A 25,750-nucleotide genomic window follows, 5' to 3' on the forward strand; every position below is an offset into this window, starting at 1 on the left:
GTTTTGGGCCATGTGACAAATACCAAGATGCAACAGGATTGCAGTTAGACAATCTGAAAGCCGCCTGGGGATGAGGTGCAGAGCCTGCAGGCAGCGGCATGACCTCAAGCCGTAGTGCACCATAAGGTTCTTGGATTTTCATTTCCCCTGTCTGAACAGTACGGACACATTATGCCTGATGCAGAACTGAGAAACCAGCAGTTGGCTGAGGGTCGGGGCTTAGCAGGTGTTTTAGGATTTAGAGAACAGTAGAAGTAGTTAGTGTGTGTCTGGAGGGGCAACGATTTCCAAGATCCCAGACAGCCCTATAGGCGCAGCTGCCTACATTTCAAGAAGGGGAACCTCCATCATTGGGTTCCTTTCAGGGAAAGCCCCACCGCTGGTTCATCAGGTACAGCCCCAAAAATATACCTTCAGAAATTTGACATCATCCTGCCCATGGTGGGGGTGTCAGTTCCTAGGACCAAAAGGATAGGGATCACACAGCTGGCGAAGTATCAGGACTAGGAGCTCTGAGGCCACTCCGGGCAGCTGTGCCAACCCCATGCCAGTGACCTGCATGCTTGGCTGTTTATTGGAGGGCTCACCAAGCTCAGCGTCTAAGGTGCATTGGGACATCAGCATGCCGTTCTGGTCTAGGCCCAGCTTCATCAGTAGCTGTGGAGAAGGGAGGCATTTCTGTGATGGCCCAGGCTGGAGAGGAGGGTAGCCCGGGTGCTGCTATCGGGTGAGGCTGCCATCACCCAGGTCCCTTACCTGTGCCTCCCTTTGGGGGTAAAACTCCCCACAATCGCAGTATAGATGTGGGATGAGGATGGGTTATTAAGTGGGAGGACTTTTGAGAAATCATGTGTTTTCAGGTCACACTGCTGAGTAGAGCAGGCAAGCGTGGGCCTCCTCAGATGGGCAGGTGCTAGGGATGCAGGCCAACTGCTTCTGAGTTCCCCACATGTCTCCCATCTGCCTGCTCCCATGGGACCCCACTTGTCTCCACCTGTCTACCCTTGCCCCTGCCCTGTCCCATCCTGTCCCTGTGTCCCTGTCTGCCCCTGCCTGCCCCATGCAGAGTTCAGTCTACCCAGGCAGTGAGATTTCTCAGGCAGCACCACCATCAGGGCTCAGGGTGGGGTCAAGGGTCTGGGTGGGAGGTTTGTGTCCTTAAGACCCGAGAGGAAGGGGTCCAGGAAAAGGTGCTGCATCAAGCACTCATGGGCTCCGATCATACTCATTCTTTACGTGACATGACAATTTAAAAAAAAAAAATTAAATTACCTTTTTAGTCCTGGCCAGTGAGGCTGTTGGTTGGGCATTTTCTGGAGCATCAAAAAATTGCCGATTTGATGCGTGGTCAGGGCACATGCCTTAGTTTCGGGCTCAATCCCTAGTAGGGGGTGTGCAGGAGGCAACCGATAGATGTTTCACTCTCTCATCAATGTTTCCCTCTTCTCTCTGAAAACCTAAAAATCAAATTTTAAAAAATCCTTTTTAAAAAAAATGACCTTTCTAAAGAATGATCCCTTGGTACATTTTACAAACCTCACAGGAAGGTAAATGTTCTGCCACAGAAAGGAATAAAATATTTAATTGGCATCAGTCACATGACAGTTTACTGTTTTGGTTTTAACTTTCAGTCGGCTGGCAGGCTCATCTCAAAACTCATAGGTGTTGACATAACTTTATTAAATACAAACGCACACCTCACATTTTATATATTGTCTCAGGTAAAAATATATCTTCAGGAATTTGACTTCATAGCTCATCAGTGACAGAATGGCATGATTTTAAACTGCTCTTTTAAAAAATTCACGGCTAAAATGTAGAGACATCGAGTATTTACAGCACTAAAAAGGAAAGCAGTACAAATTGGTCAACTCTGGGAATGAAACCTCGAGGTCAGGGCAGAGGATTCGTGTCCAGGTCACCCCTGCGCCAGCAGCTTGGCCCTGCAGCTCTCTCGAAGCCTGGTGATGGTGGTCATGGACAAGCTGCCAGGTTCTGAAAATATTTTCTGGAAGAGGAACGGAAATGGTTAAAAAGCAAACCAAAGGTAGGTTTTCACCTTAGCCACCTCCTGTGCTAGGCTAGGCTGTGGCAGATGGACAGACGTAAGACCACACCCACCGAGGGAAGACAGCCTTCAGCCCCGGGTAGTTAGTTATAAATTCTAGATACTAACCCTTATCAAATACATGGTTTGTGTGTGTGTGTGTGTGTGTATATATATATATATATATATATATATATATTTTTTTATTTTTGTCACTCTGCTGTTTATTTCCTTGCCTGTGCAGAAGGTTTTAAGTTTGATGTGTGTATTTTTGCTTCTGTTGCCTGAGTTTTATGTATTGTTTAGACCTTTTAACTGTTGTACCCTTAGTAGCTCTGAAGCCAGTCAAACCATTCATAAACAGACAAAGCATAAGAAACCAGATTTGAGAAGTGGAAGCAGGAAGAGACTCAGACTCATTTCTAGTAACGAAACTGCCTCACCATGAGGAGGGAGGCAGAGCAGAGAGCAGCGGGCGGGTGGCCATAGCCGCGTGACTCCAGAGGCCGGGCGTTAGGACGGGCATGAGAACAAACACTTTGAGCTGGTGGATGTGCCATTGCATCTTTTTTTTTTTTTTTTAATTTATTGATTTTTCACAGAGAGGAAGAGATAGGGACAGAAAGCTAGAAACATCGATGGGAGAGAATCATCGATCAGCTGCCTCTTGCACACCCCCTACAGGGGATGTGCCCGCAACCAAGGTACATGCTCCCGACCGGAATCGAACCTGGGACCTTTCCGTCCGCAGGCTGACGCTCTATCCACTGAGCCAAACCGGTTTCGGCGCCATTGCATCATTTATGAGTAATCTAATTATTTGTGCAGTTACTGCTGAGAAATTCACGGTTGTAAATCAGGCCAGGTGTAAAGGCTAGTCATTAAAAAGATTTTATTAGAAGAAACTGCATTTCTGAAATTCTTCTGTAGTTTCCTAACACACAGCACCTAAGGACAGGGTAGAGGGTGTGCGTGTCAACTGTCCACGTTCCTGAGAAGGGGAAGTAAGTCACATCCACCGAGAGGTGCCAGGACGTTCAGCTGTCCTCTGCCCATGAATGTCACACTGAGCTCCAGTGTGAGATCAGTTTCTATTCTCCAGGGCATGCCAGAGGTTCTTGTTTAGGATTTCAGAGACACGTGACTTAGGAACTGCAATTGCTGTGCTGATGTGCTCTTAATACGGAGACATGTATACAGTTTTGTAGAAATCACTGAGCAAATGAGACTCACCCATTCTAGGGCTCTTTCCCTGCCAACTTCCCTTGGATGGCTACATCTAGCCTGTGCACTGATGCATGACATTTTTATTTCAATGTGGGAGACTGGCAAAACCCAGTGTCTTCGTGACCCTCTGTGCTTCCCTCGAGCTCACCAAGCTCACAGGGCCCAGGAGTGCCTTTGAGCAGCAACACAGGCAAGGTCCCACCAAGGTCCCAGCTGCTCACCTGCAGCTGGCTTGTGGGCAGAGCAGTCGCTTCACTGCCCTTTGCACTTTATAAATGCTAGCACTTACTGTGTGCAAGGCGCTCTGCTGGACGCTGACATAAATACCAGAGCCAAGCAGCCTTGAAAGCATTGTGCTGAATGCAAGAAGCCAATACAAAAGGGCACACATTATATGATTCTCCTTATATGAAGCAAATCCTTAGAAACAGAACACAGGCTGGTGGTTGCCCAGGGTTTGGTGGTGGGGTGGGGTGAGGGAGGGTAGGGGTTATGGGGTTCCTTTGGAGGGTGATGAAAATGTTCTCAAACTAGATAGTGGAATTATATCTTTGAATTGTTCATGTTCAAAGGGTGAATTTTATTGTATGGGAATTGTATCTCATGAAAACAAAAAAAATGCCCTACATATCCTTAGGATGCAGGACCTATTATCTCTTCCTGTGATAAATGAGCATCTTTAGTCTAAACAGAACCCTGAAACCTGCCAGCAGTCATACAGAGAGCGCAAGCTATGATTATGTCCAAGTTCAGTGTCCGGCTCCTACCAACTCCTCGACCTACAATCACAGACTCACATGAGGCCTAAGAAAGCAGGATCCTGCCATCTGCTGCTTGAATTCCTCTATAACATCCTCGCCAAGAGTTATTCCAAGTTTTGACTTAGGTGATGGGCTCCAGCTCTACCTGACAAGCCTCCGAAGGAATCAGTACAGCTTTCTGTCTGACATTTCTTATCCAGCATCCTCATCTCTTCACTGAGGTGCTGACAGGTGAGCAGGGCTTGGTACCAGCTATAATGTCAGCGCACGTGCCCACCCGCCTGCCATTTAGAGGATGCATGTGACCTCATGACCACTAGTCCCCACCACAGCAGCAAAGTGGGAAGCTGTCTTGTAGGCCAGGTGGAAGCAGAACCCCACCCCAGCTTTAGCCTCTGCAGGTTTTCTCGCTCTCAGCAGCTGTCCAGCACACCTCCAGAGTGGCGTGGAGAAAGTTCAAGATGTTCATCCCTGTTTCAGAGCCCTAGATGTTTTCTAAGATAGTCCCTTGGTGGCTCCCAGGCAAAACAGCCCCAGCAAGGTGTTTGCTACCTGGCTTTCTGAGGCATCTGAACAGCGCACCCCGTGGATGCAGCCTTCATGTCCTCTGCTTCCTTCTTTGAATTTGTAATTATTTCAAATGGAAAGGTGAAAAGCCAGGTGAGCCAGGTGCCGTGGAGCAAGGCTGCTCCAATAGCACTCCTCACCTCCCTCCAGTGCCATTCCAGCTCTGGGCTCTGCTCCTGGCTCGCGCCTTCTTCTCCCTAGCCCCGTGGTCAGCAAACTGCGGCTCCCGAGCCACATGCGGCTCTTTGGCCCCTTAAGTGTGGCTCTTCCACAAAATACGACAGCCTGGGCGAGTCTATTTTGAAGAAGTGGTGTTAGAAGAAGCTTAAGTTTAAAAAATTTGGCTCTCAAAAGCAATTTCAATCGTTGTACTGTCGATATTTGGCTCTGTTGACTAATGAGTTTACCAACCACTGCAGTAGCCTACCCAAAATCCCCTTACCAGCCTAGGCCTGCCCCAGCTCCCAGGCCTCCTCAGAAGGCCTGTCAATGCAGCTTCCACTTCTTTCATTCACCAGGTATGAGTCATCTACGGAGCCTGCAGCCCCACTAGGACCAGGAGGGCCATCAGGAGTGACTTGAGATCAGGTACACAGGCGGCAGGCTTGGGAGGGGTTCCAGTCCTCCAGGAACTCTGCCACCTTCCAGGACCCCAGACCCGGAGAAACTAAAAGTTCAGATTAGATGAGTTGTGTACTCACACCTTGATGCTTCCCAGGGAACTTGAACTGGCCCTACAACGGGTCCTGTAAGCATTGGACCCTGCCCACCTTGGGGCAAGCCACTCCATGGCTGATGCACTGGAGGAGGGGCAGCAGCTGCTGGACTCCAGGCAGGCAGCCCCACCCACCTGCCTCCGGCACAAGGCTCCAGGAAAAGAGGGCCTGGAGGGGCTGGAGTCCCTCCTCAGGGTTTGCTTGAGATGGAGGGTGAAGGGACGAGTGGAGGCAGAGATCCAAAGGAAACACAGAGATAGATGCCTTGCCAGACAGACGTGCAAAGCCGGGACACCCATTCCAGGCAACGGGAACCGCAGAGCAGAGCACCAGCTGAGCACGCCCACCCACTCACCTGCATAAAGGTGTGGCATTCAGTCACAAAACTCCCTTTGGTGATCTCCTTGAACTTTTCACAGATGTCTGCGAAACTGGTGGCTTCCAAAATAAAAGCCTGGTGTTGCTTAATCAGGGTCAGAGCCACCCGGAAGATAATCTTGGAGCCTTCGTTGAACAAACAATCCCAGATTCGAAGCACCGTCTGCAGAGAAACAGAAATCACTGCACGCTGATCGGAGCCGGCCCTGGGCCCAGCGAGGCTTGCGACATGCTCACCTCCACGGGCAGGATGTCCACAAACAGGCAGATGAACCAACGTGACACGACCAGAGTCCACAGGACGCCGTGCCCGTCCATGAGGGCCGCCACCGCTGGCAGCTTGGTCCTCACCAGCTCCCCCAGGACCTCCTGGTCCGTCTTCAGGCCCAGCATCTCAGGGCTGTAGTAATCTGCCATGGGGATGAAGAGAAAAACCCCAAAACGTGTATCACTTGTTCCACAACCACAGCCCCTGACAGCCTCGTCCCTCGTTCCCTCTCAGCCAGGGACAGAAAACAGGTCTATCCCCGTAGGATCCTTTCCAGAGGAGAGGAGGGCAAAGGTGGAGGGAGGACCAGGGAGAGATGCCATGCCGTGTAGGTAAAGGGACTCCTGAGAGTGATTCCCAAAGCAAGGCTACCCCGGGTTCCCGGGGGCTCTGGACAGTGAGGCCCTGCTGGGCATCAGTTAAAATCTGCTGGCAGAAAGCAGGAGTGTGTTTACACACCCATGTTCATAGCAGGATTATTCACAACAGCCAAAAAAGTACATAACCAAGCATCTGCCTATGGATGATTAGATGGATAATGTGGTCTGCACACGTAACAGAGTAGGATTCAGCCTTTAAAAGGAGGGAAACTGACGCATCCAGCAACAGGATGAAGCTTGAGGACATCGTGCTAAGTGAAAAGAGCCAGCCACAAGTGAACAAATACTGCAGGATTCCACTTATCTGTGGTGCCTAGAGCCGCCAAAATCAGAGACAGGAAGTAGAAGGGTGAATGCCAGGGGCTGGAAGAGGGGAGCTGATATTTAATGGGGACAGGGTTTCCGTTGGGGAAGATGAGAAAATTCTGGAGAGGGATGGCAGTGATGGTTACACAACAATGTGAATGCGCTTGATGCCACTGACCTGTTTACTTAAAAATGGTAAAGATTGTTGCCCTGGCCGATGTGGCTCAGTTAGTTAGGCGTAGTCCCATGCACCAAAAGGTTGATAGTTCATCTCCTGGTCAGGGCACATGGCTGGGTTGTGGCTCTATCCTGGTAGGGGGGTGCAGGAGGCAGCCGATGGATGTTTCACTCTCACATTGATGTTTCTCTCTCTCTCCCTATCTCCCAAAAATCAATATAAACTATCTTTTTAAAATGATAAAGATTATAAATATCATTTTATGTATATTTTAACATAACAAAAAGTAAAACTTTAAAAATCTGCAGGTGACAGCTGCCTTTTCCTGTCATGTAAACTGAAGGAGAGCTAGGCAGCCATGGACATGCCACCCTACCTCAGTGGCTCTGCTCACCGGAGCTAAAGGAGGCTTGGGGAGCAGGAGGAGCAGGCACAGGGCCACCCGAGCTGCAGGGACAGCACTGCCTGCAGCAAGCTCCTTCCAGGGAGCTAGAGAAGCTTCAGGGTCGAGGTGGTCCACGGCCTGGCCATGGAGGATGAGGGAGCAGGCACAAGCGAACCTGGCCCCAGTGCCCACGTGGTGCCATCGTGCCACCTACACAGAGTAAGGTGGGGCTCAAAGCCGCTGGTCTCTCTACATCGTCCCTCTGCACCCACCACCTCCCCAGAGTGGAGGGTTTCGGCACACAAATTAGTGCCATAAAACATTATTTAAAAATATTTGGCCATTTCTAATCCTACAGCTGGTTGGTGAAACGTGTGCCCTTGATGGGGTGGCCCTGGGATTTCAAGGACAGTGGCTGCCCCACCTATGATGGCTCCTCCAGCACCGTGCCAATGCCCCCCGAGCCTGGGGTCCTCTGAGCACACTCTTCCTTCTTTACGGGTGTTTTTTCGTTATGAAGATGATACATGCCTCTGATAAGGTTGAACACTACAGGAGACTAGCTGGTGAAAAGTCAAAGTCGTCCCCTAGGTAACCACTTATCACTAAGCCACCTGAGGGGCCTCCTCCAATCTTGTAATGCCATGTTACACACGGACATATCTCGCAAAGAGGATCCTGTCATACCTTCCTTTGCAATCTTCCCCAGCACCTTTCTGTATCCTCATGTACATAGTGAGGTGCCATAACCCACTTCACCGGCTCCTGGCTGATGGGCGTTCACACTCTGTCAACCCACACGCATGTGCTCATGTGTGCAGGGGAATGTCTACACATCGAGCTGCTGGTGAAAGCTCTCTTCGCTGAAGTCTCAAGGAGTCCTACATGCTTTCTCCAACTTGAGGGCGGAGGACACTTACTTCATTCTATTTACTAGATATTCTAAGGAGCCAAATATCCCCACCACTCTAAACACAGGAAGGCAGAGACAAGATTAAGTCTAAAATTGTTCTTGTTCATTCCCAAAGAGGGCCGACGACTTAATTTGGAAAATTTTCTTTTATGCTAGTTTAGTAGCTTGGGGACCTCATGCTGTCGGAACATGGAAAGCAGGACCTGCTAAGGCAATCTCATGGTCGCTCTGCTTCTCCCATCAGGGCCTTGGGCACCAGTGGGCAGCCAGTGGTCCCTACAGCTCGTGACCACTCGCTCGGCAGACAGAAAGACCAACACTGCCAAAGCATGCCCATCTTTTAATCGGACATTTGCCTTGCAAAAAAAATACCTTGTTATTTTTAATATGTTAATGTGACGTATTATAATAATTTTAACACTTAATTTCTGCTATAAAAATGTAGCAGGGCCGAAACTGGTTTGGCTCAGTGGTAGAGCGTCGGTCTGCGGACTGAAAGGTCCCGGGTTCGATTCTGGTCAAGGGCATGTACCTTGGTTGCGAGCACATCCCCGGTGGGGGATGTGCAAGAGGCAGCTGGTGGATGTTTCTTTCTCATCGACATTTCTAGCTCTCTGTCTCTCTCCCTCCCTCTCTGTAAAATATCAATAAAATATATATTTTTTTAAAATGTAGCAGGTAATCTATGCGATAGAATAGACACATTCAGCATGCTGCCTTGTGCATCCCTAGTCTCTCACCATGGCAAACTAAATGTTTTGATTAAAATAATCATTATAAATATTGACACAGTATCACATTCACATTGCTAATTTTCAAAGTGTAGGCTACAATAAAGTATGTTTAATACTAAAGTGCGCTGAAAATAATTTAATAGAAGCCAACTTGGTTATAAGACACCAGGGATTTAAAAAAATTCTTCCCTTTCATGAATTTATTTGGAAACTTGGAGCCATTTACTCTCTCCTTTTTTTTGTTTTTTTGTTTTTTGTTTTGTTGTTTTTTAAATGTATTTTTTTTAAAATATTGATTTTTTACAGAGAGGAAAGGACAGAGATAGAGAGTTAGAAACACCAATGAGAGAGAGTCATCGATCAGCTGCCTCTTGCACACCCCCTACTGGGGATATGCCCACAACCAAGGTACATGCCCTTGACCGGAATAGAACCCGGGACCCTTCAGTCTCCAAGCCGATGCTCTATCCATTGAGCCAAACCGGCTTTGGCTTAAAATGTATTTTATTGATTTTTTACAGAGAGGAAGGGAGAGAGATAGAGTTAGAAACATTGATGAGAGAGAAACATCAATCAGCTGCCGCCTGCACACCCCCATCGGGGATGTGCCTGCAACCACGTTATATGCCTTCGACCGAATTGAACCTGGGACCCCTCAGTCCGCAGGCCGACACTCTATCCACTGAGCCAAACCGGTTTTGGCTCTTTCTCCTTTTTAATTAAGCAATCTTCTGCTCCCTGTAGGAAGAAAGAAGCAGAGTTTCTCTATGCTCCGTTCCATAGTGCCAACCCAGTGATACGAGGGACACCTCAGAGGGAGCCAGGTTCAGGCGCAGCAGTGATAAGAGGATTTGCCCAGAAGGACATTTAAGCTGTGAGCACAGCACGACCTTCTTCTTGGTTACAGAGACGCTTACGGTGGCTTCCAAAAATAGATGTCAAAGTCACACACCGCAGGCCTGAGCTGGGCACCAGGGGAGATCCCTGAAACCTTCCGTACCTATTTTCCCTCCTCAATGCATTCTGCCCTTGAATGTTGCAAGCGAGACAAACCAGTTCCCTGTACATCCTGCCTGCAGCATAACCCTACCTGTCTGAGCCGAGGAGCACCTGACAGGCCACATTCCACCCTGCACAGGAACAGAGAAATCCCAGGTAGGCCCTGACCTGGCCACGCCTGTCTGGGGCCCCTCGTTATGCTTCTCCCGGGGACACTCACCTCTGCAGACAACATAGTGGCTGTGTCTGAACACTGGAAGACTACGTGGTGCTGCGGGGGCAGGGCCGGGGCTGGGGTGCTGTCTGGGATGTGGGTGCTGTCTGGGGTGTGGGTGGCTGGGGTGCTGTCTGGGGTGTGAGAGCTGCTGTAGGGATGGGGTGTACAGCTTTAAAACATGCTCGTGGTTATTGCTACATGAATAGAAAGTGGTAGGGCTGGGCCCTGGCTGGTTTGGTTCAATGGATAGAGCATTGGCCTGTGGACTTAAAGAGTCCCAGGTTCGATTCCAGTCAAGGGCAAATGTTGTGGGAGGCAGCCGATCAATGATTCTCTATCAGTGAGGTTTCTATCTCCCTCTCCCTCCCTTCCTCTCTGAAATCAATAAAAATATCTTTTAAAAAAAAAAAAAAAAAAAAAAAGGTGAAGGGGAGAAAGTGGTAGAATTGGTTAAAAAAAAAAAAAAAAAAAAAAAGGAGGGGGGGGTAGAAAGTGGTAGAATCCCGTGAAGTCTAATTTTCAAATGGATGCTCTTCAGCCCGGGGATGACTGTCTGCCTGTGAAAAAGCACACCCGGGTCCCACAGGGGCAGAGCACAGGGTATGGAACACTAGGGAGGAGACCCTATGGGTACGTTAGTCAAGAGAACACATGAAACACATCCTCAAGGGCAGCTGAGACGAAGAGAGCCCAGTGTTCCTCAGCCCGCTCCACCTTCCGCTCAGGGGCGGTGGGCCTCACTGCCCCCAGAATGTGCTTTATCAGTCCTCATCTCGGCCACACCTTCTAGCTCGAGCTGAGTTATTCTGTGAGGAGCAATTAACAACTTGTTTCTCTGTGTCTCGAAGGAAAACAGGTTTGACCAGCTCTTTAGGATGCTAATATATTATTAGTTTATTATTGCGCTGATTCATTACTGGATGCAATTACCCCCTTGACTTCTTTTTTTTTTTTTTTTTTTTTTTTTTTCCCCCTTGACTTCTTAAAGTAGGATTAGCACTAGGGGCTCAGAGCCTGGTTCTGGTCTCGCTTCTCTGCAAGGCTCAGGAGAAATCCTCTCTATCCACAAAGTGAATCTGCTTCACCGAGGCTGGTTTGGCTCAGTGGATAGAGCGTTGGTCTGGGGACTAAGAGGTCCCATGTTCGAATCCGGTCAAGGGCATATACATTGGTTGTGGGCACATCCCCAGTGGGGAGTGTGCAGGAGGCAGCTGATCGATGTTTCTCTCTCATTGATGTTTCTAGCTCTCTATCCCTCTCCCTCTATGCAAAAAAATCAATAAAATATATTTTAAAAGAAAAAAAAAACAAAAAAAAACAAAGTGAATCTGCTTCTTCTTTTGCACCCCTTCACTGGATGCCTTGGTGTGAGTGGTGCCTAATCAGAAGAACCACCAAGGTTCCCAAAAAGGCCGCTTGAGGTCCCAGGAGGTCTGCGTGAGACTGCATTCTGGGTGTGGATGTATGGAGACCAAGTTTAGCATGCATTGTTTGCTACTGCTTTGTTGCTTTGGGACCATAAGAGGCATTTAAGTGTAAAAGGGAAGTCCTTTAAGTAAACCTTATATGAGTGACTTAACTTTTGTACAACTCCTAGAGGTGGTAGTGCCTGAGGAAAGCTCCGGCAACAGGGCAGGAGGCCACCACGGCGTGCACAAGACCACGAGTCCTGTGACTTTGTACTCTGCCTCCCAGTCCCCTGTGAGAAGTCCATAACACAATGTTGTCTTTGGTTCTAACACTGGCTTTTACCCCAATTCAACTGCTCTGAAACTGGGATGTCACTTGCCTAGAAGTGGTGGCCATCGGGTGGCTATGCTGGCTTTGACATCCTACGTCAGTGCTGTTTAAATCTGCATTTCCTTGCTCACAGGAGAACTTGGCCATCTCTTCATAACTTTGTTGACCATTCAGGTTTCCTATTTTGTAAAGTGCCTATCTGCTTTTTCACACAAGTCTGAATCCATCTGAAATAGAAATAAGGATCTAATTTTGTCTTCTTCCCCATAGTCAACTGTCACCAAATGATATTTCAAATAGTCTTTCTTTTCCCCATTAATTGATACATCTCACATAGATTCTAATAGATTAATAGATCAGTAGACCAGTTGACTTCTGGCCCCTTTTCTATGTATATATCAATATGCTTATATCACACAATTTAATTATTATCTTATATAATAAAAGCCTAATATGCAAATTGACCATCACTCCAACACACAAGATGGCTTCTCCCATGTGGTCAAAGATGGCCACCCCAATGTGGACACAAGATGGCCATGACAAGATGGCCAGCAGGGGAGGACAGTTTGGGGCAACCAGGCCAGCAGAAGAGGGCAGTTAGGGGTGACCAGGCTGGCAAAAGAGGGCAGTTAGGGGTGACCAGGCCATCAGGGGAGGGCAGTTGGGGGTGACCAGGCATACAGGGCAGACAGTTAGGGGAGACCAGATCAGCAGGGGAGGGCAGTTTGGGGCAATCAGGCCAGCAGGGGAGCAATTAGGCATCAATCAGGCTAGCAGGGAAGTGGTTAGGGGGTAATCAGGCTGGCAGGCAGAAGTGGTTAGGGGCAATCAGGCAGGCAGGCAGGTGAACTGTTGGGAACCAGCAGTTCTGAATTGTGAGAAGGATCCTACATTGGAGAGGGTGCAGGCTGGGCTAAGGGACACCTCCCTTCCCCCCATGCATGAATTTTGTGCACCGGGCTTCTAGTAACATTATAATATATCTCCAATATTCTTCTCTCCCCACTCCTCCACCTCCCATATTCTTCTTTCAAGCCTTTATTAGCTTGGCTTTGCTCTTGAGTCTTCCATATAATTAAGCCATCCTTGAATTCCTGGGATAAACTCTCTTTAGATAAAAAATAATACTCCATCACCATCCCTGGATTCAAGTTGCTAACTTATTATTACTTAAATTAGGATTTGTATAACTGCACATCAGTGAGATTCATCTGCATGACAACAAGGTTGTACCAGCTTTATAGCATAAATTGATGAGTAGTTATCATTTTCTATTTTCTACAGGAGTTAGAAAACATATAAGAATCATCTGTTCCTTCAGTTTGATGAGATTTTATGTACGTGAAGAGATTTTTGTATGTCTGTTCATATGCCCATTCAGATGCTCTATTTTCTCTCAATTCAACTTCGTTAAACTGTCTTTTCCTCAAAAGTATCTGTGTCTTCATTTATTTGTAGTAAAACTAATAGATTTTCAAATTACAGCAGGTTTTTCATTTCTAAATACCTTATCCATTATTTTCTTTACCAATCTTGCCAAAGGTTTATCTATTTTATCAGTTTTCCTAAAGAACCAGCTTTTGTCTCAGTTCATCTTTTCTATTGGTTGTTTGTTATGTTTTTAATTTTCACTCTTTCATTATATATAAACACATAGAAAGAACTCTGGCAATACATATACCAAGTTGATAATAACACCATAACAATTTTCTCTGCGTAGGCGAGAAATGGGTGTTAGTGAAGGAAGACTGTGACTTTTTATCTTATAATAACTACCATATTTTTGAACTTTTTAAAGAGAATATATCTGCATTTTTTTTCTATAATTAAAAAAGAAACAAGTGAAAGCAGGATAACTGTGGCATTAAAATGACCTAGTTTGTGTAATAAGAATTCAGATAACATGACATGCAGCTGCCTCTTTGCCATTTGGAGAGTTCTGCAATGGCAAGAATAATGCCTTTTTTCTCTCACAGTCCTAATGTTTTTATTTTTATATTTTCTTTTGTTTTTGATGGCACTGCAGTTTAGTCTGACTGAACCTAACAAGGATAGGAAATGACATTTCATGGACTTAAAAATAAGTCTCTGTAATGACACTGCCACTTTAGGAGCAATCTGGAGTCTTGCCCTTATGTTTTTCTAAGTCAGCCTTTATTACCTGCTAATATTCTGTTGCAAAAATTAAAGGAAACCTCTACTATAATTGGAGTTGGGAAGGAGCTATCACACCTTACCACTGAGGTCAACTACCCCAAAAAGGAAGACCTCACCTGCAGACCTCAACAGGAAGAAAGTCAATGACAGACCACAACACGTGACTACTTTCATACTCCATCAGATTCTCCCCCTGCCCAGCAACAAGCCCAGATAACGGAAACATCACAGCTTAACCAATGAGAAGCCATCATTACCTGAACTCTTACTTTCCTTTAATGAACTTTCGATTTTCTTTTGCTGACTTCGTCCTGCCCTCCTTTCTCTAAAAGCCTTCTATCTTGTATAACCCCTCGTAGCATCTCTGCTTATTAGATGAATTGCTGCTTGATGCATGAATCATTTAATAAAGCCAATTAGATCATCAAATGTACTCAGTTAAATTTTGTTTATTAACTATAAAGGAGAGACTGTTCCAAGAAATGACTGCTCTCTGTCCCTTGAGCTGGACCCAGGCTAGAATGGAGGATCCTTTATGCAAATCCCCTTTAGAGGCTCTCTGATCGTAATTGATGTTCATTCTGATATAAATATCAGTACCCCTCCCTTGCCTCCTGCCACGTGCTAGTCCCTGGAACAGGTTATTGTCCTGACCTGGTCAAGCATGTAAATTAATTTCCCGTACCTGGCAGCACTGACGTACCCATCACTATTCCCCCTTTTACTCTATATAATTCTGGGGCACCTGCCAAGTGGCACAAGGGTCCATTTTGTCTTGCAGCTGCAGAAGATATGCCTCACATGTAAGTTTGACTTTCCCTTACATTTAATACACTCTATCAATTGCAAGCCTCTTGCTTTGGTCTTTCCCTGTCCTCCACTTGTTGAGGTACATGTTCAGTCTTGGGGCTCCTCCCTAGGTCTGCGTGTATGAATATCAACACCACATATTTTACCTATTTATTATGGGTTGAATTGTGGTTGCTGTTGCTCCTTGTTTGACCTCTTATTACAATGGGAATTCCTCCGGGCAGGGCTTTTTCTGGTTTGTTCACTGATGTTTCCCACACCCCCAGAACCGAATTGATCCTGGATATAAATATTCCTTGTAATTCAGTCTTAGGACATAACAAAAGCAAACGATGTATATGTTACAACGCTCTGTCGATATTTCATTTGGAAAGTCTTGGCTCCCTCTTCCTCATGTCCCCACCACTGCAGTTCAGGCCTTCACGTCAAGGCTGGGACTAAAGGAGTCCTCTCCCCTTCTGGCTCTTTTCTCACGCTCAGGACCTCTGCACCTTCCCTCTCCTCGTGGGCAGCTTCATCCAGCCTGGCCTCTGCATGCCCGAGCCCAAGCCCTTGTTAATGGCAGCTCCAGAGCATGAGGAGGGCCCCATTGCCCTCTATCTTCCCAGATCCTCCCCCTTTTTTTTTTTTTTAACGGTGCCATCCCGGTTCACTCTGCCATGAGGTACATGCAAGGTCTTAGAGTCACATAGCCGTGGATTTGAACCCAGCCTCTGCTGCAGACAGCTGTGGGATCTAGGCCTTAAGTGTCCTCACTCCTCTTTAAAATGGGTTTAATCATTGGGTCAATGTGGGGTAGCTGCTCTGAGGATTAAAAGAGAATGCAGGCACAGTTTGGCACGGAACCTGAAATGTGCTGTGCGCACACCACGCTCATTGTCTTCAACATGGAGACATGGGAGCCAACTCTGCAGGGAAGTCCCTGGACGCTGTCCTGGGTGGGTCTGGCCTGACTCAGGGAGGCATGCATGAGGGAAGGGAGGAGCAGGAAGGGAACTCAGAGGCAGACAGAAAACAAGACAGACCCAGGGCTCACTACTGTGAGAAGCCTGTAACCTTCCAGTCGTGAGGGCTTTGCAACTATGCTAGTCTTTCAGGACAAACGTGGGGCTCACTGTGACCAATGCCCACCACCAAGCCCTATCCCACCAGGATGGCTCTGGCCATGTCTCTTTCCAAAGTGATCCTACTCTGCAACTCACAGTCAACCCGGGGCATTACCAAAATCAGAGGGTGACTATCAATAAATAAATGATTTAGTAATTAAAACAATACTTATTAATTAATAGAAAGGTGGAAAGGTATGACAAGACTGATTCTCACCTTAATAACAGTAATAATAGCAGCTGACAATTATTTCACTCTTACATTGGTTCACAAACTCAGTAACAAATATATGCATGTAACCAAGTGAACTTCTCGCAGACTTGTTGATCAATAAGACATGCCATGGCCAAACGAGTCTCAACACAAACAGTACAGACTAAGGAACAGATGAGCCAAGCACACGGTCTCAGCCAGATTCAAGCTCTGAGATGCAGAGATGACCAGCTGCTCTAGCTGCAGCCAATCGTCTAAAACGTATTTCTTCTCTCTAACTTCACTGCCAAAGTATTTTAAACCTCAACCCCCAAACAACTCGGTTATATTTTCATTAAATCTTGACTTGCCAGCTGAATCATTTCGATAACACCAGAAACAAGACAGTGAAAGGCACGCAGAATGGATTTTCAACATACCAGGTAGTATTCTTCCAACAAGAGCATCTAATAGCCAAAAGGATTCTTCTTCGTTCTTTGTGATAAGAATCAGGTATCCCGCTATAAAATTCATTCCCTGAAATTAGAAAAATGAGAAACAGAAATCCACATTGAGCTTGAAAACATCATAAGATTCTGTAATCGTTGGGCTGCTAACTACTAACTTCCCATTTCCCTTGATTTTCCCTAAAACTTGCATAATTTTAGAGTGACCTTTTAGTGCAACTTTGGAGATACTAAGGACCTGACATCTGGTGCATTTAGTCTACAAGAAAAGGACGAAAAAGAAAATGATTAAAATAAATTCTTCTGAATACTGCTTTAAAAAACTGAAATAGAAAATTCTTCAACCTTATGAAGGCAACTTAAAATTGATTTCTAAAAAAAAAAAAATTAATCTAATAGCATGAAACACTATATCAGAGGGAACACTACCCCAATAGCCATATTTCATAAAGTCCATAAGGAACATAGTCTGACACACAGGAATGTTGAAAGAGATTCTTGTGACTGAGGCTGTTTGGGGAAATTCATGGCCAAAGGGCAGATGTTGCTGAAACACTTGTGTATGTGACTCTCTTATCTGAGAGAAGCAGCTAGATGGGGGAAGACCAAGGGTGGTGGGCGCTTAGCAACATTGAGTTAATGTCATCTTTGGGTGACGTGCTTTCAGAATTCCTATTTTCTCTTTGGCTTGCCTGTATTTTCTAAAATAAGTATGCATTTCTCTAATAATAAGGGGGAAAGCCAACTTTTGTCAACCAACAAGATAAATATGGACACGGAGACACCAGGCTGGGAGAACACCATGTGAGCAAGAAGGCAGAGACTGGGTGAGGTGCTTAAAAGCCAAGGATTGCCTGAGACCAGCAGCTGGGGGAAGCCTGGGACCAGCCATCCATACACTTCAATCTCAGACTTCGAACTCCAGAACAGAGAGATGATTCCTGTTGTTCACTCCTCTCAGCTTACAGTACATTGTCATGGCAGCCCCAGGAAGCTAATACAACATGCATGTGTGTATCTATATGTATGTGTGTATGTGTATGCATATCTATATGTGTGTGTACATATATATTCCAAAGACAACATATATTTGAAAAGCCAATAAAGTGGGTTTTTAAAAAATATATTTTATTGATTTTTTTTTTACAGAGAGGAAGGGAGAGGGACAGAGAGTTAGAAACATCGATGAGAGAGAAACATTGACCAGCTGCTTCCTGCACACCCCCAACTGGGGATGTGCTCACAACCAATGTACATACCCTTGACCAGAATCGAACCTGGGACCTTTCAGTCTGCAGACCGACACTCTATCCACTGAGCCAAATCAGTTTCGGCTAAAAGCCAATAAAGTTTTGACATCATGCTAATACTTAAAATTGTGTGGCTTATTTTTTAAAGCCATTTAAAAAATTCACAAGAACTGTACCTACAATACTCTCAGGACAATTTCTCAGCCTCCTGCTTCCCTTCTCCAAAAGGCAGGTGGAGTCCTTGTTTCAGAACAAGTAATGATAGTAATAAACGCTGAGGATGGCAGGAATTCTGTCTGGAAGAATGGGCCCATCCCAGCTCCATCTACTGGAAGGCACTGCCTCCAGGCAGCAGGGCAGTATGAACACACAACGATGAATTATTCAGGTGAATATGAGGAGTAACTATGATGCCTCTTTTGAAAAGGATCTGCCTCACTCCTTCTCCCATTTCCCCTTTGAGCCCAGAGCCGCGCCACATGCTGACCATGTGGGAATGCAAATTGCAAAGCAACCCCCCTCTGCACAAGCCATTTGTTCAAACCTTAGGAAGGACCCAAATGGCCTGTATGACCCGCTCTGGAGCCCTGGGCCGTGACTGTTAGATGTATATGTCCCATCAAGATGGGTTTGGCCTGGCCGACGTGGCTCAGTGGTTGAGTGTCGACCTATGATACAGGAGGTCAAAGTTCGATTCCCGTTTGGGGCACATGTCTGGGTTTTGGGCTCTATCCCTGGTGAGGGCCATGCAGGTGGCAGCCAATGACTGATTCTCTCTCATCATTGATGTTTTTATCTCTCTTCCTCTCCCTTCCTCTCTGAAATATATATATATATAAAAACGATGGGCTTACTCACTTCCTCTCAAGAAGCCTACAGATGAGCCTCAGGCTCTAGGAGCATGAGAAGCATGCAACCTTAGAGGCAGGGAGAGCCACACTCTTTCCGTGACAGCCCTGGGCTTCTGCTTGTAGCCATGGCAACAAGCAGCATTCCCGGTAACAGGAAGTGGGCAGCTCCTGCCAATGGCAGCGCAGGCCTCACAGGCCTTCAGCAAGCTCAGGGACAGAACCAGCCCATCTCAAAGGCAGAGTGGCCTCGAATCACATGCAGCAGCCACAGAGGGCACCGCCGCAGCTGCTCCGCATGCAGGGCTTCTTGCTATCCCTGCTGTGAACGAGAGGGTCGCTCGGATGCACTCCAGCCAGAACTGCTCAGGAAGAAACAAGAAGTTTCTTTCCCACCTCACGTGTGCTTCATGCAGCAAATCCAAAACAAGATGGCAAAGTGGCAGGCGATGAGGCATGCTGTTGTTACCTTTTCTTTTCTTTCTTTTTTTTAATTTATATTTTATTGATTTTTTTTACAGAGAGGAAGGGAGAGGGATAGAGAGCTAGAAACGTCGATGAGAGAGAAACATCGACCAGCTGCCTCCTGCACACCCCCTACTGGGGACGTGCCCGGAACCAATGTACATGCCCTTGACCAGAATCGAACTTGGGACCTTTCAGTCCGCAGACCAACGCTCTACCACTGAGCCAAACCGGTTTCAGCGCTGTTACCTTTAATTTCAGGGAAGACTGACCTCCAAAAATAATGTCAAAGGAACACCCCTCACCCCCACCCTCCAACACACACGCGCGCGCACACACGCACACGCACACGCACACGCACACGCACACTGCACTCTGAGGCAATAAGGCGCTGTTTGTCCCCTTCAGTTCTAGAAAACACAGCCCTGTGTTCCCTTAAGTTACTTCCTAGCTGCTTCCCAACTTTCCACCTTCACCCCCTCTCACGGCCGTCTGACACCGAAAGAAATCATTACTCAGGGGTCTCACTGCTTTGGTAACTGGGAAATGTTTGAAGTCACCGCTTGTGCAGGTGCTATGACTTTGGGAGTTTTTTTGTTGTGTGTTTTTTTTTTTAAATATATATTTTATCGATTTTTTACAGAGAGGAAGAGAGAGGGATAGAGAGTTAGAGACATCGATGAGAGAGAAACATTTGACCAGCTGCCTCTTGCACACCCCCCACCGGGGATGTGCTCGCAGCCAAGGTACATGCCCTTGACCGGAATCGAACCTGGGACCCTTGAGTCCACAGGCCGACGCTCTATCCACTGAGCCAAACCGGTTAGGGCCGACTAAGGGAATTTTGAACTAGACTGACAAAGAATACTTCACAGAGACCCGAGAGTATCGCTGCTGTACGTCTGTGGGGTGCCGATCCTTTCCGCCTTCTTGGGGCTTACCTGGCAGTACCCCACACCTTGGTTGTGGTGCCCATAGGCCAAGAGCACGTTGTACAGGGTCTTCTGTAAGCAGGGATCCGCGCTCCTGCGGAACTTCACGTTGTCCGGGAAGGTCCTGTTCATATCTGCGGAGAAATCAATGACACGATTATCCAGGAGGTGGGAACTGAACCGTCGGTGAGGTGCCAAACCCCGCCTGGTGAAGTGCGGGGCTCCGTCTCAGGTTTAAGGAGTGGTGTCATCCCTGGCTATGCATTTGAGTCACCCTGGTAGGGCCTGGGTACCCTGTATGGGCAATGAGCACCTGCAGCCTTTACAGTCAAGGTCCTGGGAGACTGGAATCGGGATGGAAGAGGATGGCACTCCCAGGACCCCCGTCCCACTCCAGCCACACCCAGGGGGGCACACTGGGCCCCAAGAGCAGTTCTTTCAAAATCAGTGACAGTAGCTGAAGCCGGTTTGGCTCAGTGGTAAAGTTTGGTCTGCGGACTGAAAGGTCCCGGGCTCAATTCCGGTCAGGGGCATGTACCTTGGTTGCGGGCACATCCCTAGTAGGGGGTGTGCAAGAGGCAGCTGATCGATGTTACTCTTTCATCAACGTTTCTAGCTCTCTATCTCTCTCCCTTCCTCTCTGTAAAAAATCAATAAAATATATATATTTTTAAAAATCAGTGACAGCAGAGTGGGCTTATCTGGGGGAGGCCAGCCCCCGCAGGGCCTGGATGTTCCCTCACTTTTCTTCACCCTGCAAACCTGTCCTCCCGCTGCCCCCTCTCAGCTAAGGGGATACTTGTCTCTAGAACACGTGACAGATGGACATCTAACACAAAACTCTAAAAATTTTCCCCAGTTCTGAAGACTGAAAACATAAAGAAGCAGAACATACCAAAATTCCTTTTCAGAGATAAACAGACAAAACTAAAAACTAAGAACTGTAAGTCTGGTTGGTGTGTCTCAGTGATTGAATGTGGACCTATGAACCAGGAGGTCGCGGCTCAATTCCTGGTCAAGGGCACATGCCCGGGTTGTCAACCTTTGTCTGCAAGAAGGCTTCCTGGCCAGCCTCTTCCTGCTCATCAGACTTCCTCCGCCCGGCCCTCCCACCTGGCCTGCCAGGCCACACCAGAGCACCAGGGCCCAGTGCAGGGACAAGGGTGCTGGACGAGGTCACTAAGACAATGCCTGACTTTTTTTTTAGATTTTTTAATTGAGTTTTAGAGAGAGAGGGAAAGAGAGAGAAAAACATCAATGTGAGAGCAGAGAGCAAGACATCAATCAAACATTCATCAACTGCCTCTTCCACGCACCCAACCTTTCAGTGCACGGATGATGCCCAAACAACTGAGCCAGGGCAGATGCCTAACTTTTGAAAGCTGAGTTTTATAAGTTAATGCTGTAGACAGGTGCAAGAGCATAGAGCCTAAGACCATCGGAAAACACAGATATTTACGTTAGCAAAATTACAGTTATGAAGTAGCAACAAAAATCATTTTATGGTTGAGGGTCACCACAACATGAGGAACCATATTAAAGGGTCGCGGCATTAGAAAGGTTGAGAACCACTGGCATAGAGGACATCAACGTGAACTTTTGCATCTTTTCTGATTCTACTGACCACACTTAGATTCATGGTGTTTGCTACTGTGCTATGTATGATAACCAAAACAAATCACATACCCCTCCTAGATCTTACTCTGGAACCCCCATAACCATTAGCTTCCTCTGTCATGATCTAAGATAAGCATGCACGGTGTCTCCCCTCTATACCTCAGGAAACCCAACCTCTATTTTACTTATTTTATTCATTTATTTATTTATTTATTTATTTATTAAACATATGTCCATTGATTTCAGAGAGGAAGGGAGACAGAGAGAGAGAGAGAAACATCAATGATAGAGAATCATTGATTGGCTGTCTCTTGCACATCCCACACTGGGGACGAAGCCCACAATCCAGGCATGCGACCTGACCCGGAATCAAACCGTGACTTCCTGGTTCACAGGTCAACACTCAACCACTGAGCCATGTCAGCTGGGGCTACTTATTTTATTTTTTATAATTTTTAATTTTTATTCATTTCAGTGAGGAAGGGAGAAGGAAAGATAAATATATCAATGATGAGAGAGAATCCTTGATCAGCTGCCTCCTACATGCCCCCTACTGGAGACTGAGCTCACAACCTGGGCATGTGCCCTTGACAAGAATCGTACCCGGGACCCTTCAGTCTGCAGGCCAATGCTCTATCCACTGAGCCAAACTGGCTAGGGCCCAACCTCTATTTTAGCATGATGTCCACAAACCTCTGTGAAAAGCTGCAACAATGATCCTCTGGCTCCCAGGCCTGTCTTTGCTTATAAAAAACTAGATCTGGGCTGAACAACAAGCTTAGTGTCCCAAAGCACATTATTTTTTATTGTTTTCTATAAAAAAAATTGTTTTGCTTTTTTAAATGCCCCCCATAAGTCTGTCTCATTCTCCATCCTTGCCTCGGCCTATGCCTTTCACATCTGACAACCTGAAGGACTGACATGTCGTATTACAGGGACAGTGAGAAAGAGCTTTGCAATGATTCAGGACTGAGTAATGTCATCCCCAAGAAGGGAGACATAGGGTTTCTCTGTTTTATTAGCCATGAATACATTTTTTTAAAAACTTTTACTTGATGAATTTAATTTTATTTTTTATGAGCACGATACATTTTTTGTTACAATTAATGAAGTAATTGATACGCTGTCATTAACTAAAATTCCTTTCATTTGATTGTTTGTGTCTCTGAGTGGCTTGAATCATTCCGATTTTTTTTTTTAATTTCCACAAAATTATTTTTTTCTGGAATTCTAAGCATTCCAAAAACTGCAACTGGTCAGGAGAAAATGAGTGCTCTTGTTTTCATTTTTTACTAATTCAGACTACAATGACCAGTTGTGCTCTTTTTTTTTTTTTTTTTTTTTGGTAATATTTTTTTGTTATGAGAAATTTTTTCATATGGTTTTAAATCTTTTTTTAAAAATATATTTTATTGATTTTTTTACAGAGAGGAAGGGAGAGAGATAGAGAGCTAGAAACATCGATGAGAGAGAAACATCAACCAGCTGCCTCTTGCACACCCCCTACCGGGGATGTGCCCGCAACCAATGTACGTGCCCTTTACTGGAATCGAACCTGGGACCTTTTAGTCCGCAGACTGACGCTCTACCGCTGAGCCAAACCAGTTTCGGCTGGTTTTAAATCTTTCTACGGAAAATGCTACCTTCAATTGTAGAAGTGAATGTGAACAAGGACATTCAGACTATGCTTACATGGGATGAAACATCCACTCTACTAATCCTATAAAACTATTTGTGCAAATTGCTAAAAAAAAAAAAAAAAAAAAAAAAAAAAAAAAAAAGACACAGAATTACCATGTGATCCAGCAATTCCACTTCTGGAAATAAACCCAAAATAACTGAAAGTAAGGTTTCGAAGAGATATTTGCCCATCCATGTTCACAGCAACATTATTCACAATAGCCAAGAGATGGAAACAGCCTTACTGTCCATCAAATGGATGAATTTTAAACAAAACTGTCTATACATACAATGAAAGGAAGGAAATTCTACACATGCTATAACCTGGGTGAACCTTGAGGACATTATGCTCAGTGAAATAAGTCAGTTACAAAAAGACAAATACTGAATGATTCCACTTATAAAAGGTACTTACGATAGGGTCAGAAATAGAATAGTAGGAACCAGCTATAATTGTGAGAAATATTAACCATGCTCTGTTAACTGTGATTGTTTGTTCTGTTTAAGGAAAGCACATTCTTGCCGATACTGGTTTGGCTCAGTGGATAGAGCATAGGCCTGCGGACTAAAGGGTCCTGGGTTCGATTCTGGTCAAGGGCATGTAGGTCAAGGGCATGTATCTTGGTTGCAGGCACATCCCTAGTGAGGGGGGAGAGGGGTGCAAGAGGCAGCTGACCAATGATTCTTTCTCATCGATGTTTCTGACTCTCTATCCAGGGGTCTTCAAACTAGGGCCCGCGGGCCACATGCGGCCCGCAGAGGAGTCTGATCCGGCCCGCCAGGTATTTTGGGCAGTGAGCGCAGCCGAGGTGTTACAGTAGGAATTAGTAGTTCATATAGTCCGGCCCTCCAGCTCTCTGAGGGACCGTGATCTGGCCCCCACTTTAAAAAGTTTGAGGACGCCTGCATCCCTCTCTCTTTTCCTTTCTGTAAAAAATCAATAAAATATATTTTAAAAAAATAAAGAAACAACTGCATCTGTGGCTTAAAAAAAAGAGAGAGAGAGAGAGAGAGAGAGAGAGAGAGAGAGAGAGAGAGAGAGAGAGGGAGAAAGAAGGCGCATTCTAACCTGACTGGGAGCTCACCAGGAAATGCGGCCCATGGCCCATCCTCCCCATCCGGGAGCTGCCTATTATCATGGAAAGATGAACGACCTTGTTGCAGAAACCAGAGCCGCCAGCCCTTTGAAGACCCCCAGCCTTTGCATACCTGCAGGCCTTTGCAAATCTCCAGCCCTTCATTACATGAAAACTGCCCAGCTGGCATACACTTTTTCTTACATCACCATGTAATCTTTGTCCCGCTCAATATAAACAGCTGGCTTACGGTGGGGTGCAGAGCAGATTTTTGCTGCTCTCCCGTACGGTGGGCATTTTTGGAATAAACGCTCATCTATGACTCAACCCTGTCTCTGCTTAACCAGCTCAAGTAGTGACAGGCAGCCTAGACCCATGGATTGTTTGGTTACACTTAAGAGTCACCAAATTCCTAGAGACAGAAAGTAGAATGGTGGGTACCAGGGACTAGGGGAACAGGAAGTTAGTGTTTAATGGGAACAGAGTTTCAGTTTGGGAAGATAAAATGGTAAATTTTATATTATGTATATTTTACCACAATAAAAAAAAAATCTATCCAAAAATACCGGCACAATATAGAGCCTCTAAATTCATTTGTCAAGCAAATAGCAACATTTCATTTTGTTTACTATGCTCAGCCTGCCTTGGACCTCCCAACCTGACTCAGCATTTCTGGCCCTGCTGAGTGATATCCCAGGCTGTGCCTGCAAAGCCAGCAACCGCTTCTGTTCTGAGTCCTTTGACCCCAGTTTGCTGTGCAATCAGGATGCAGCCAGAGGGTTCAGCACCCCCAGCTCTCCCCACTGGTTCCAACCCTGCGCAGATGAGACCCTAAGGACTGAAGGACCCCATTCCTTATGTTGGGGACACACCACTCTCTCGCCATCACAAGTCAGTGTGATAACCTCCCAGCATGGAAAGCAATTGAATTTTTTAAATGAACTATTTGTTCATTTAAAAAAATATTTATATATTTATTTATTTATTTACATATTTATTTCCCCAAAACTGTTAAAATCAGAATTGCAGATGTTTTTCCTTAAAGTGCAATTGTTCAATGTAGGTTAAACTTTGTTTTTGAGAACTTTGTCCAGAGAGCCTATGGAACTATGAGGAAAGTGGAAGGAAAAAAAAGAGATCAGAGGCCCAAGATACCAGCGTCCTTAGACAAGTCTTAAGAGTTTGACACAAAGAAAGAAAACTCTGGTGTGTGGCTTTAAGATACAGGTGTAGCTGTAAGTCCTATGTGCGGCAGGCACAAATCCCTTACTGCGTTACCGACTGTATTATGACTGCTTGCTCAGTGCCCTTCTCATTCCCCTGGAGGGCT

At 46.1% G+C, this 25,750-nt stretch overlaps 1 protein-coding gene and 1 long non-coding RNA gene across 3 annotated transcripts in view; one reads left to right on the top strand and one right to left on the bottom strand.

The window, feature by feature from the left end:
* Positions 1-1,491: 1,491 nt before the first annotated feature.
* GRTP1 (growth hormone regulated TBC protein 1) overlaps positions 1,492-25,750 on the bottom strand; it is a 33,230-nt gene continuing 8,971 nt past the window's right edge. The window contains exons 4-8 of one of the 2 annotated variants that reach the window (XM_045588809.1): positions 20,057-20,181; positions 16,526-16,622; positions 5,934-6,106; positions 5,675-5,859; positions 1,492-2,031 (exon numbers count right to left, since the gene is read on the bottom strand). In XM_045588809.1, coding sequence (XP_045444765.1) covers positions 1,842-2,031; positions 5,675-5,859; positions 5,934-6,106; positions 16,526-16,622; positions 20,057-20,181 — 770 coding nt within the window. In that variant the 3' untranslated portion in view covers positions 1,492-1,841. Of the gene's footprint in view, positions 2,032-5,673; positions 5,860-5,933; positions 6,107-16,525; positions 16,623-20,056; positions 20,182-25,750 lie in introns of both variants that reach the window. The other variant, XM_036457337.2, reaches the window with a different exon arrangement.
* LOC118729826 lies at positions 10,492-14,402 on the top strand. Its single transcript, XR_004991278.2, has 3 exons — positions 10,492-10,525; positions 10,570-10,706; positions 14,010-14,402. It is a non-coding gene; the product is annotated as an uncharacterized LOC118729826 (long non-coding RNA).

Source organism: Pipistrellus kuhlii, unplaced genomic scaffold (genome assembly GCF_014108245.1).
Source record: "Pipistrellus kuhlii isolate mPipKuh1 unplaced genomic scaffold, mPipKuh1.p scaffold_m20_p_3, whole genome shotgun sequence".
In the NCBI taxonomy this organism is placed as follows: Eukaryota; Metazoa; Chordata; class Mammalia; order Chiroptera; family Vespertilionidae; genus Pipistrellus; species Pipistrellus kuhlii.